Source organism: Gastrolobium bilobum, unplaced genomic scaffold, assembly GCF_033153095.1.
Source record: "Gastrolobium bilobum isolate Gb01-03AN ecotype WA unplaced genomic scaffold, APGP_CSIRO_Gbil_v1 utg15846, whole genome shotgun sequence".
NCBI classification, from domain to species: domain Eukaryota; kingdom Viridiplantae; phylum Streptophyta; class Magnoliopsida; order Fabales; family Fabaceae; genus Gastrolobium; species Gastrolobium bilobum.
In genome coordinates, this window is record NW_026897934.1 from 307,127 (window position 1) to 320,014 (window position 12,888).

The 12,888-nt window shown below is 33.8% G+C and overlaps 1 protein-coding gene across 1 annotated transcript; it reads left to right on the plus strand.

The window, feature by feature from the left end:
- The first annotated feature begins 5,903 nt into the window (after positions 1-5,903).
- Positions 5,904-11,307, plus strand: LOC133311566 (WD repeat-containing protein WDS homolog). The gene is made up of 4 exons (XM_061512623.1): positions 5,904-7,085; positions 8,251-8,352; positions 10,110-10,745; positions 10,877-11,307. The coding sequence occupies exons 1-4, from the start codon at positions 6,435-6,437 to the stop codon at positions 11,027-11,029; spliced, it is 1,542 nt and encodes a 513-aa protein (XP_061368607.1). The 5' UTR covers positions 5,904-6,434; the 3' UTR covers positions 11,030-11,307.
- The last annotated feature ends 1,581 nt before the right edge of the window (positions 11,308-12,888 follow it).

A 12,888-nucleotide genomic window follows, 5' to 3' on the forward strand; every position in this document is an offset into this window, starting at 1 on the left:
CCTCATGTTCACCAAATAAGACAACAAAGCCAACAGAGTCTCGAATCAAATAACAATATATCAAAAGCAAAGTATAACAGTCATCCAGAAATATCATCACAACAGCATGCATAAATCAACTCAGCTCCGGCCTCCTGCCTCCCGAGGTATCAACCCCTGAGGTACCTGAACCTGAAAATATGCCCCAAACGTGGGGTGAGATCTCTAAAAAGAAATATCAGTAAGACAAGGGGTCCTCAAAGATCTCTCCACCCCAAACTCACTTATATGTGCAATATAAGTTCTAAAATAGTAAAACAGTGTAAGTTTCAAAATCTGTGCAATGCAGCATATAATCATGTCATATGTGTCAGAATCCTACTAGCCAGAGAACATGTAGGAATTACATACGTCTACAACCTACAAGAGTGCAAAACGCTACTTGCACCCACCCACGGAATCACCATCTTGCATGACGCTACATACTCAGGCTTACCGTCTAGGTGGAACAACACATACATATCATAAGGCATTTGCACTTAACAGCTCAATAGCATTTCAATAAATCAACATTTCATAAAACACAACATGCATATAAACCATCCCTCCATAAGGTATGGTAGAACCAACAATGGGCAAAACCGAGGACACGAAAGCTTACCTCGCAAGCTAACAATCCCAATCAAGAGTCTACACCAGTCCAAGGTCACCAACAGCACCCTCACAGTCTGTTTATAACATAAGTAATCATTATTATTCAAAGCCCAAGGTTTTACTAAGTGTTTAAGGCTTTCCCACTTGTTATAGGTGAATTAAGGCATAATCTGCAGGAGGTATTCGAATACTCCATGTCTCCAGAAAGTATCCGAATACTTTCACTAAGGTATTCGAATACCACATGGTATTCAAATACTTTTACCACAGTATTCTAATGCTATACAGTATTTGAATACTGACACTAAGGTATCCAAATACTTTTCTTCCTAAAAAAGTATCCCCATACTCCTTCAAGAGTATTCGACTATCACTTGATAAGTATTCGAATACTCCACGAAAAGTATTCGAATATTTATCAGACAGAATGCAGAGTTCGTGTAGTTGTTTTGCATAATCACCATTTTAAGGGTCCTAACTCGATTTGGAGTCCAATAACTCCATAAACAGATGTTCATTAACGTATTTTAGAGCATGTTTGGTGCATAGTATAGGATAAGGCCTGATAGTATAAGACCTGATAGTATAAGGCCTGATTGTATAAGACCTGATTGAATTTTAATACTATCAAGCGTTTGGCACGGTATTGTATAAAATAATATATTGTATAAGATAATATCATCTAGTATTTGGTAATGCACTGTATAATACTATATATGATAAAAATAAATATTTTTAATAAAAATATCCTTTAATAAAAAATTTATATAATTCTACAAAAAATGTCATATGATATTAATTTGTATAAAAATTTATTGATCAGTGTGTCCAAAATATAAATTAATTTTTATAAAAATAAAAATATTCAATATTTTAAAAATTAATATATTGAAAAATAAATTTTTATTTTAATAGATTAATATTGAAATAATATATTAATTTTTGAGAATTACATTGGTCAACGATGTTAATACATCAATCTCTTATCAGGTCTTATCCCTCACCCTTAGGCCGGATTAAGTTATACATCGTTTTGATGTATTAAGGGATTGTGCTGTATAATAAGCTTATACTATACGGTGGTCACACCAAACAACTAAAAATGTCATAACGTATAGTATAAGCTTATACTATCATGCCTTATACGTCACACCAAACAGGCCCTTAAACATAGATTATCATCCTTTAGCTCAAATGATCAAAGTTTCATCTTTTAATGGCTTAAACAAGCTAAAATCATGACTATTCAAAGGTGGTGATCATGGTGTACCTCAAGACTTGAAAACTCAGAAAAAGACACTGCCTTGGAGCTTCCAAATCAATCCCAAGGCTCTGACTTTCAAGGACCACGAAAATGCACCACGAGCTTGGTCCTTTACACTTAAAAATGACTTCTTGAAGCCTTAAATGCCAAGACAATGGCTTCCCCCACCAAGCTCAAAAACTCAGCACCTCAAACTCATCCAAACTGACTCTACAACTCAGAAAAAGGCCGACTACCACTCTCCAAAGGCACTCCACATAGTGTTTCCAAGGTTAAATGGGAAGAATCAATGAAAAGGTAGCTTCTTGGCTCACATTCATGCATGAGAGTCCAAGCTTCCAGGAGAGGGGAAGGTTCAGAAACCAAAGAGCAAGGGTCAACACGTAGAGGCTGAAATATGGCTCTGTGTAAATTGAGTATTTATAGCCTCATTAAGTTCTAAGCGTCAGTATTAGCAATAATAGCTCCGCTTAACATTTTAATCTCAAATTTTAGATTCTGGACCTAGCCATTTTTATAGGATTTGTCATATTTTTATTATAATTTTTCCAGCACTTTATCGGTACGCGCTTTTACGTAGCCAGTATCAGTCCTGACGTCAGTTTTCATTGTTTTGACTTCAAACTTGTTATACTAGTCCTATATATTATTTTAGGAATATTTCCATACTTATTATAATTTTTCAGAATACTTTATTGGTACACTTTTATACCGTGGAGTAGAACCGATATCTACACTTTCGTAAGAAAAACGATTTTTAGTGTTCTTAAGACCTTATATTAAATATTCTTACCTTACCATAATTATTTAAGGTTGATATAGAATTATTCACTTAAGCTCGTAATTAATTAATTAAATTTTTAATTTAACGGTACGAATCTTACATTTCCCAACTACTACAAAGTGTCGGGGGGATAAACTGCTTACGTATAGGAGTCTAGAGCATTTTCACAATTCCTCGGGTATACACATATCCTTTAGGAGCTGTTTGGTTGAGGGTTTTCTATAACTTGCCTATGCAAATAAAAGTGGCAAATTAAGACACCCACATTTGGTAGGCAGTTTTTCTTAAGGGGGCGTTTGGTTCACGGATTCTGTTGAGTTTGATATCTAAATGTGAAGTGGGAAAGGGAGAAAGCATCGTTTGGACAGAAGGTGTTCCTGACTTAGGTAGGTAAATGTGATTGCACTCATTCGTATTTCCCTATGCAATTGTACTGATATTCCCGGCTAAATTTGCCCTTTTGCATGGTGGTATTGTTGAAAATCTCCATATTTGGTCACTGTGCATATTGTTCAAAGACAAAAGTACCCATCTCTTTCATCGTTGATTCTCTTCGTTCCCCTGCTCTCCTGGGGCTGGAACACTGAGGGGCTCAAAATCTGAAGCCCCATCTCAGGCTATGAACCCTCTACCCCACAACCATCACCCATAACCGCTAGAGTCTTAGACAAAGGAGCAGCTTTGGAACTCAAGAGAAGAGAAGAAGGAACGTAAGCTGAAGGGAAAAAACTCATATCTCCATTGAAACCTTCACCCCCATTGTTGAAATGATGTGAACTCACGGAGACTGATTGCCAAGTACAAACATAGGCAAAAACAAAACTAAAGACAAACAGATAAAGGGGGCAAGGCTGTTTGGTCATTTTTTTAAAAACAAGGATATTTTTGTAATATCACAATTTTTTCCCATCTATATTTTACCAAAAGCCAAACATAGATTTTACAAAAGTTATCTAATTTCCCCAGTAAAATTTTTCCCTACCAAACAACTTTTTTTACATTTTCCTACCAATCTCACTTCCCAACCATTTCCCTACTAATCTCATTTCTCTATCATTCATAAAAAAATTTCCTCAACCAAACGCCCCCTAAGTTCCCCATCTATTATATTTCTTATCATTCTTCATCTGGTGGTAGAAAGCAAGTTATTGGCACTATTAAGAAAGACAAATTGGAGGTGGTTTTTCTCCTTAGATGGGAAAATGGCAAAAATGAAATCAAGATAAGACTCTAATACCCTCATGTAAAGCATGAAGAAAGAGGCGAAGAAAATGCACTGTCTCGCAACTTTCCAATTGGTTTGGCCTGGACAACTATCAACGAAGAGCCTTGTCTACTGAAGGCTGATCGTAGCAACTCCTTCACTGCAAATTAGTGTTATTGAAAGCTTTGATCAGCATTTGTCTGCCTATTGATTTATGACATCAAATAAATGCCCCCTTAAATTCTGTTGTGGAATTGAACTTGAATGAGCTCCGATTTGAGGAACAAGAAGCAATTGCACTTCGATCACAAGGCAAATGAAATCCACAATAATCACTATTGAGTCCCATACTCTGGCATATCTTGGGGTTGACGAGTTTTAACTTGGCACACCTTCTTCATGTGCTTATCATCCCCCAATGCAGCTTCTTGATGCCCAGTATATACTCCATTCGTATCTTGTGCTCTAGTAATCCACTTCGGTGGTGGTATAGGAGGACCCATGTTCTGCACAAATTGGTGTTGCAGATTCTTTGTTGGCCCTAAACTTGGCGGCCTCATTAAAATCATTGTAGGTTTTGGGGAAGGCACTGCAGATGACCTAGGTCTCACACCTTCCTCCATTGACAAAGCATTAAACCCAGTTTTCTTTTTCGCATTTCTCTCTAATTTACAATTTTTTTTATTTTCCCAAAATTTTTTAAAACAAGGATATTTTCGTAATTGTCACTTATTTCCCCATCTATATTTTACCTCAAACCAAACATAGACTTTATAAATCTTACCTAATTTGTCCATCTATATTTATTACAACCAAACAATTTTTTTTTACATTTTTCTATCAAACTCACTTTCCAACTATTTCCCTATCAATTACATTTTCCTAGTATTCAAAAAATTTCTCCTCAACCAAACTTATTATTTCCATTGAACAATTGGCAGAAGGTTCTGATTTATCTATTATTAGACATTTATATCACCCCTTCCTATATAGAAGTACTAGCTTTCACTAGCTTGACATTTTCTGTTCAACACATTTCAATATTTTACAAAAAGGAGAGAGTAAAATCTCTATTCTTATTGGCATGTAATTACAATAAGTCGTAAAAAGCAAATTAAAAAAAAAATGACATATTTAAACTAAATTATAAAAAAATTGAGTAAATGAAAAGGAAAGAGTCTCAATTCGATTTTCATATACCACATTTGGAAGAGATTTAAATATCTTTATTCCTGACACGTCTCTCACTCCAGATTAGTTCAAAAACCGATTCAAATGGTCGAAATTCATAAGGAATATCAGAAAAAACCAATTCACCTCACAAAAGTAATTAAAGTTGGATTAACTAAAAAAAAAAACTATGACATATTTAGACTAAATTATAAGGAAGGACAATTATGTCTTTTTTTTTTTTTTTGTAATAATTATGTCTTATTTTTAATTAGTCTCTGAACTTTAATGTGTTATAACTCTAACTTATAATGTTATAATAATAACAATAGATGCCAAAATCTAAATTAAAGATAAATTACACACGTAAAAACTATTTTCTTTCCTTTTTTTGTTTTCATAAAATGAACAAAGTTAAAGAAGAATGTCAACAGAAATATATATATATATATATATATATATATATATATATATATATATATATATATATATATAAGGATATGTTTTTCTCATGTTACATGAGACAATTTGTCTTATTGTCTCATGCAACATATAAAAAGTGAGTAGGATTCATTTTTTTCTTTTCTCTCTCTTCATCTTAGTGGGTCCCACTCATTTTTTTATGTGTTGCATGATACTGATTGTGTCATGCAACATTGAGAAAAATATTTTCCAAAAAAAAATAAAATTAGAAGAAGAAGAAAAGACGTAGTGGAATTTTTCTCGCTTGATACTGTACTAGTAGTGACAATGAATGAGGTAACGCACTGGATAAGAAAAGGAATGCGACCCCATATGGCCATATATATCAAATAAACTGTCTTTTAACTTAAACTGGAAACAAAACAACAACCAAACCCAGGTTGAGTCCACCTTCTGCTGAACGTGTTTGTCTATAACTGACGACGCCGTTTCTCTTTCTGTTTCAGTTCGATCCATCTTCTTCATTCTCTTTCCAACTCTATATTCTCTCTCTCTCTCTCTCTCTTTTCGATTCCATGCCTTTTTCTTTTTCGTTTTCTTTTTCCTCGCTTTGGCTTTCTTCCCTAATCTAATTCTCAAGAACCCTTGTTTCTATTTCAGTCATAGGTTCTGCAATTAGTCACGGGTGTTTGTTCTTTTCAATTGCTTTTCAGAGCTGTTATAGTTAGTTCCCTACATTCCCCCCTTTTTTGTTTTTAACTACAATATAGGGTTTAACTCCTGAGAATCTTTTTAGATTCCCTGAATCTTGATTCCAGAATTTCCGAATTTTGGAATTTGGATTCCCTTGATTACGTGCTGTCTCTTTTGGGACTTTGGGGTTGTCCGTAGCTTAAGGTTTCGGAAAGTGGTGTTCTTTTTTTCTGGGCGGGAAACTGTGTCTTTGAGTCAGAACTATGATGGAGAATCCTTATGAGGTGCTTGGCTCAAAAGGGTTAATTAAAAAACACGAATTTGTGAGGGTTATAGTTCAGTGTTTATATTCATTAGGGTATAGTAAGTCTGCATCTTGTTTGGAACTGGAATCTGGTGTTTCGTACAAGTCCACTGAGTTTCAGTTGCTTGAATCACATGTATTGGATGGGAATTGGGATGGTTGCCTTAGTTTTCTCAATTCTTTGAGGGATGTATTGGGCGAAGGTAGAGAATCTGCTTTGTTTCTTGTCTTGAGACACTGTCTTCTTGAGTATCTGAAGCATGGTGAGGATGCTTTGGCTTTGGATTTGCTTAGGAAACAGGTTTCTGCATTGCATCTTGATCGTTACAAGGTTCGCAGCCTGGCTAATAGTATGCTTTCCTTGAAGGATGTGGGCTTTGGTGTGATAGATGGTGATGTTGTTCATGATTGGCGGAGGAAGTTATTAACAGATTTGGAAAAATTGCTTCCTCCACCAATTTCAGTACCTGATAGAAGGTTGGAGCATTTAGTTGAAACTACCGTTACAGCTTGGATTGATTCATGCTTGTATCACAATTCATCAAATCCAATTTCACTTTATGACGATCATTATTGTGGTAGGGATCAAATTCCTACTGTAACCACTCAGGTTGGTTGGCTAAGTTGTCTATTACTGCATGTAAGATGAGTTGGTTATATTTCTAAGATGATTTACATGAGAAGTGTGCAATGCTATTTGACGTTGTAGAAGAATTCAATTTATTTGATTTTCTTGGCATTGCCCAAATTTAAATTAATTGACTGATATATCTTTTCATATTTCATTTCAAACATGTCATTGTGTATTTATTTTATTTCATTTTTCATTTTTTCATTTTTTTGGGGAAGGGGGTGGGGATAAAAGAAAACTTTGAAGAGGAAAAAAAAACACTATATTCAATTTCAAGTTTATATCAATGTAATGTCACACCCATTAATGACTTTTATAATCTGTAGCAATTCCTCCCCTTTAAGACAAATTAAGAAGAAATCACAGGCTTTTTCAAATGCATTCCCAGTATATGCTGCTTACTGATCCAAAATAAGAGTTTGCATTGGCTGTTAAATATGATTTTGAAACGGGGATTTGTGTTTCTTCTCAATCAATTTATTATATATGATGTTGCTTTTTAGTGTGGGAAATGTAATCTTCTCTTTTAGCTGTATTGTTAAAAATGATTATATTTTGTTTTGCATGCTTTGTCAGTTGTTGCTTTAAAGAATCTTTTTCCTTTTTGGTTAGGGCTTAGATTCTATTTATATCTCTTTAATTGTAAAGGATGGACTTCCCATTATATACCATGAAAGGGGGAAATGGCACTGTTTCCTTTTTCTTATAGTGTTCAATTGTTTACAAACCAGATAAAGAATAACTGGTTAACTTCTATGAAGTAGAGAAAATGTGTAGCTAGTTAAGCATTTATGCTGTACCATATGAGTGATGTAATTTTTTTTTTACATAAAATGAACTATGCATTTATTATTGGTGGTGTCTACCATCCATATATTTCTTGCACTTAAGTTTGTTGCCCTTTTCCTGTTGAGCATGTCAAGTGATTATTTTCCTGTCTGTCTGATTCGTAATCGAAATTCATTTGTTGGACCATATGTCAAGAGATTGATAATGGTGTGTTACTTTGGTGTGGCAATGGAGGATGAATCAGATTTGGAATCACAGACATAAATGTCCAAATGAATCTACTAGTTTTGCACATATGATATAATTACATGCTTTACATACTACATAACACCTTTTTCTTTTGCCATCGCTGTAGATATTGACTGGACATAGAAATGAAGTTTGGTTTGTACAATTTTCTAACAACGGAGAGCATCTAGCATCTTCATCCAATGATTGTACTGCCATCATTTGGAAGGTATAATGTTATTGGCATTCTAAGAAGCATCTAGTTTTGCATTAGATGATTATGTCAATGTTAATGTCTTACTCTTTATAGCATTGATTAAATTTCTGTGTTTGAGCTCAAATATGTATAACAACAGAGTGTTTGGCAGACTCATATATTAAGTTAGTCACTATAATTTATAGCACAATGCATGATTTTTCAACTGCTAGATTCTTTGATTATTTATAACATTAGCATGGAAATATTTGGACTTAATGAGACATACATGGTATATGAACACAGACACGTATTGGAGAGACTGGATAGTGTATCTAGGTTAGGGTAAAAGCTTGTTTTTGTGTATCTTATCTTTGCTGGTGTATTAATTCCTTTATGTCAATCTCTACGTGACGACAAGTGACGAGAAACTGTTTCAGACATCTATAATGTCAAGATTCGAAGAAAACACTGCTGAGAAAATAAATAGTCAGGAAAATTTCAAATGGTTCAGGAAAAGCATTCTTTTTATAGCCTGATATCTTTTATACCTCTTCCCATATATCATTTACATTGTGTGGTAATAATTTTATATTTTTGAAAACTTGTTAAGAGACCGAAGATATTTATTATGTATCTTAAGAGCTTCATAGATTTATGGACTTAAGACAAAAAGGAAGGGTTTCAATATAAATTATTTCCTTAAAGAAAGATGGTTGAAGTTCATTATCTTGTCTGGACGTTTTTTGAAGCAAAAAAGAATGGATGTCTTTTTTTTGGTTAGGTGTTAATATGTAGGGAAAAAATAATGGGTGTTAGGGTCTGCTTACAAGGTAATATAGAAGGGATAAAAAATAGGTGTATGTTTTTTGGCGAACATAATGGATGTTAGGTTACTCAAATGTTAGATGCTATTGCTGACATCAAAGACGGTGTTACATCCTTGTCAGACTCCAACTTACATATTCTGTTATCCTAGTTCCTGGAGGTCCGTTACAAGAATCCTTGCTGGAGTCCTCATTACAGCATAACTAGTGAATAAATAAATAATGATGGAATAAATCAGTTTTATAAAATTGCAAGCTCTAAAATAATAGGAATATACTATGCTCAGTATATATTGATTGTTGGATTAGTGGGTTAACTCAAAAATTGGAATTGATTTTTAAAGTTTGTCTCCTTTCTTCTATTGATCTAGATTAGGCAATGAAATTGAGTTACTAATAGATTATACCAAGTTTATTCCTTGGAATGTGGCTTGTATTAAAGGAATTCAAGATAACTGGGCATATATTGTGAGATTAAATGCTTACCACATCAACATCACTTTTATCCCAAATTAATTGGGGTTGGCGGTAGAATAACCCAAATAAAAGCAAGAAAAGATTGAGGGGAAAAATGAATAAGAGAGAAAAAAATAAAAATAGCTTGCATTGATATTTGTGAGATTAAATGCTCATTAAACAAAAAAATTATCTGCTTTCTAAGATATTAAATTTTAAATAGCTTGCATTGATATTTGTTTTGGTAACTTTTGGAGAATACTATAAGATGTTTGACACTTAAACTGTCAAGGAAGGTGAAATTCCTTATATATCTTTCAACCTTGACTTCTACAAGTCAAATTTAAAGCAAAACTATGTCAATTTAGTAGTTTATAAAACTTGGCAGATATGAAAAATATAGAAAACTTTAGTCATGAATTTTAGTTTTATACTCCAAGTTAAAATGTAGAAATGGAGAAGTATTGGAGCGATTTGATTCCTAATGATCTGAAGTACTTTTGTCAGGTGTTAGAAGATGGGAAATTGACATTGAAACACACACTTTGCGGTCATCAACAGGCTGTATCTTTAGTTGCATGGAGTCCTGATGACACCAAGTTGCTCACATGTGGGAACAAAGAAGTTTTGAAGCTGTGGGATGTTGAAACAGGTACATGCAAGCATACATTTGGGAATCAAGGCTTTATTGTCAGCTCTTGTGCCTGGTTTCCCAACTCAAAGCAGTTTGTGTGTGGCAGTTTCGAGGCTGAAAAAGGCATCTCCATGTGGGATTGTGATGGAAACGAGTTAAAAGCATGGAGAGGAGTGAGGATGCCCAAAGTTGTCGATATTGCTGTTACTCCAGACGGTGAGTATCTTATCAGCATATTCGAGGATAAGGAAATTCGGGTTTTGCATTTGGGAACCAATGCCGAACGAGTCATTGCAGAGGAGCATCCAATCACCTCCATTTCAGTTTCTGGAGATAGCCAGCTCTTCATTGTCAATCTTAACAGCCAGGAGATTCATATGTGGGATGTGGCCGGGAAATGGGATAAGCCAGTGAAATATATGGGTCACAAGCAATGCAGATATGTCATCAGGTCATGTTTTGGTGGATTGGATGGCACATTTATTGCCAGCGGTAGTGAGAATTCACAGGTAGTTTTCCTTTTCTGAGTGTACTAATTAGTAGCAGCTAGTTATAGTAATGAACTATCAAGGTACCCCACAACCTACACACTGAATACCTTCACTATTAATTGAAGCACCTCGAAATTTATCTCATACAGGTATACATTTGGAATCCTCGGAACTGCAGGCCAATAGAGATTTTATCTGGGCACTCTCTGACTGTGAATTGTGTGAGCTGGAATCCTAAAAGACCACATATGTTAGCATCTGCAAGTGATGATTATACAATTCGTATATGGGGACCCAGCTAGAAAAGAACGTAACTAGAATAGATCAGTTGAACACATGTGGCATATTAAGCTTTCAAGCCTAGTTTAGTGTATATAATCTTTCCACTATTCTTCCCCCCACCTTAAGTTTGTTCTGCATGAGTTTGTAAAGTCCTGGTTCATCCATGCAGAAATTTTGGCGTACATTTCCGTCTATAAATCTTCTTTCCTTCTTTTGTTTCTATACCCTTCGTTAGTTGTTTCCCTTTTGATTGGTGTAAAAACTAGAAACTGATGGGTCAGAGTTAGGGTATATTCTCACTCACATTTCATAGTTATATTCTATGATTTTCTTGATTCTTATGAGGTTTTTTCATATTGGTGAAAGATTAATTCTCGTTCGAGGTTTTTCCAAAAGTGCTTTCCCATAATCTGGATAGAAGAGCCTCGAAAACCTCCAAGCACAAATTTACTCATGCTTGACTCATTCTTGTTGGTGTTTATATTCTATGATTTGCAATATCAGCATTATATTTCCTTTGACCACAAAACAACACCCCCACACACAACACTTATAATGCTTTGACTAGTGATCTCGCAATCTTTAATCAATTCTTGCAATATAGCAGATATACTACAAAAACAATAGAAGTTGCTTGAAAATGTTGTTTTCATCATATTTATGAAGGGCTTAACATCTTGCAGGAGAGATTGAAATTTTCCAGCAGAAACAAAATTTGGTGGAGTCCACAAACTTTTGAAAATAAAAAAAATAAAAGATAAAAGCATGGAATTCGAGCTGACACAACCGGACTTCTCCAGCAACGGGAGAAGTGCATTTCCCATTTATGAAACTCCCTAGGGTTCATTTATTTGTTTATTTATATATATATATATATATATTTTATTTTTTTTAGGTATGAAATTTACTGATATTGTCTTTATTTATAAGTGTTTTAAATCTTTTAGCATTATAAAAACGCTTTAGTTGTTAGTCTAAACAAAAATAGAAAAACCGAGAAGATTTATTTGAATGTTTTCGGTTATTTTTTAGAATGCTTTCATACCCACGTAAAATTTTGTAAATATTTCGCAAAGTGCTTTTCATCAATACCATTTTGTAATTAAACACAAATGTAACCTAATTTGCCAGTTCATGTGCGTTGACACTTCTCCAGAAAATTCAGTGTTTTTATAATATGAAAATAGTTCTTAAGAAGGGCAATATTCCTTAATATGGTCTCTGTTTTTTCATTCCCAAAAATTTATTTTGTAGTAAAATTTTATCCAAATAATTTTTATTTTATTTTATTGTATTCTAAAATCTGTTTCACATTATTACACGTTAAAACCCATTTTCGAAAAAAATAATAATTTAAACCCACCCCAAAATGTCTACTAAATTAGCAAAAATGATTAGTAAAAATCTGATAAAATCAACGAAGTTAAGCTTTCTAACTATATTTGTATAAAATAATAATATTTACTCAATTCTTACCTAATCACATGTAAATAATTGGATAACATTATAATTTCAACTTTTTGATACATTCAAATTGTACCATATTCACATAATGTATACAATATCTTTTCTCACACTTAGAAATGAGACATTTATACTCTTCCAGTAAAATAAAAGATATTCATATTTTCACTCAAGCAATTGTTGGAATTGAGGCACACACTTTTCACTTATTTTTATCAGGTTAATTTCACAAATAATACTTAATAAAAATAACAAAATTACAGTCCTTTTTAACACCGATTAAAAAAAAGATATCTGATAATTAAATGGAAATTAGTTTTCTTAACCATTCAATTTGCCTACAGAAGCAAGTGTTAGGCATTTAACGAAACACACCTGTTTATGTTTTTTTCTTTACAATCCTCAACCTGGGAAC

What these genes read in the sequence shown, in the direction of transcription:
- LOC133311566 (XM_061512623.1), top strand. Translation starts at nt 6,435, where the DNA reads ATGATGGAGAATCCTTATGAGGTGCTTGGCTCAAAAGGGTTAATTAAA. An exon ending in TTCCTACTGTAACCACTCAG is followed by an intron (nt 7,086 to 8,250) that starts GTTGGTTGGCTA and finishes CCATCGCTGTAG; the next exon opens with ATATTGACTGGACATAGAAA. An exon ending in GCGGTAGTGAGAATTCACAG is followed by an intron (nt 10,746 to 10,876) that starts GTAGTTTTCCTT and finishes TATCTCATACAG; the next exon opens with GTATACATTTGGAATCCTCG.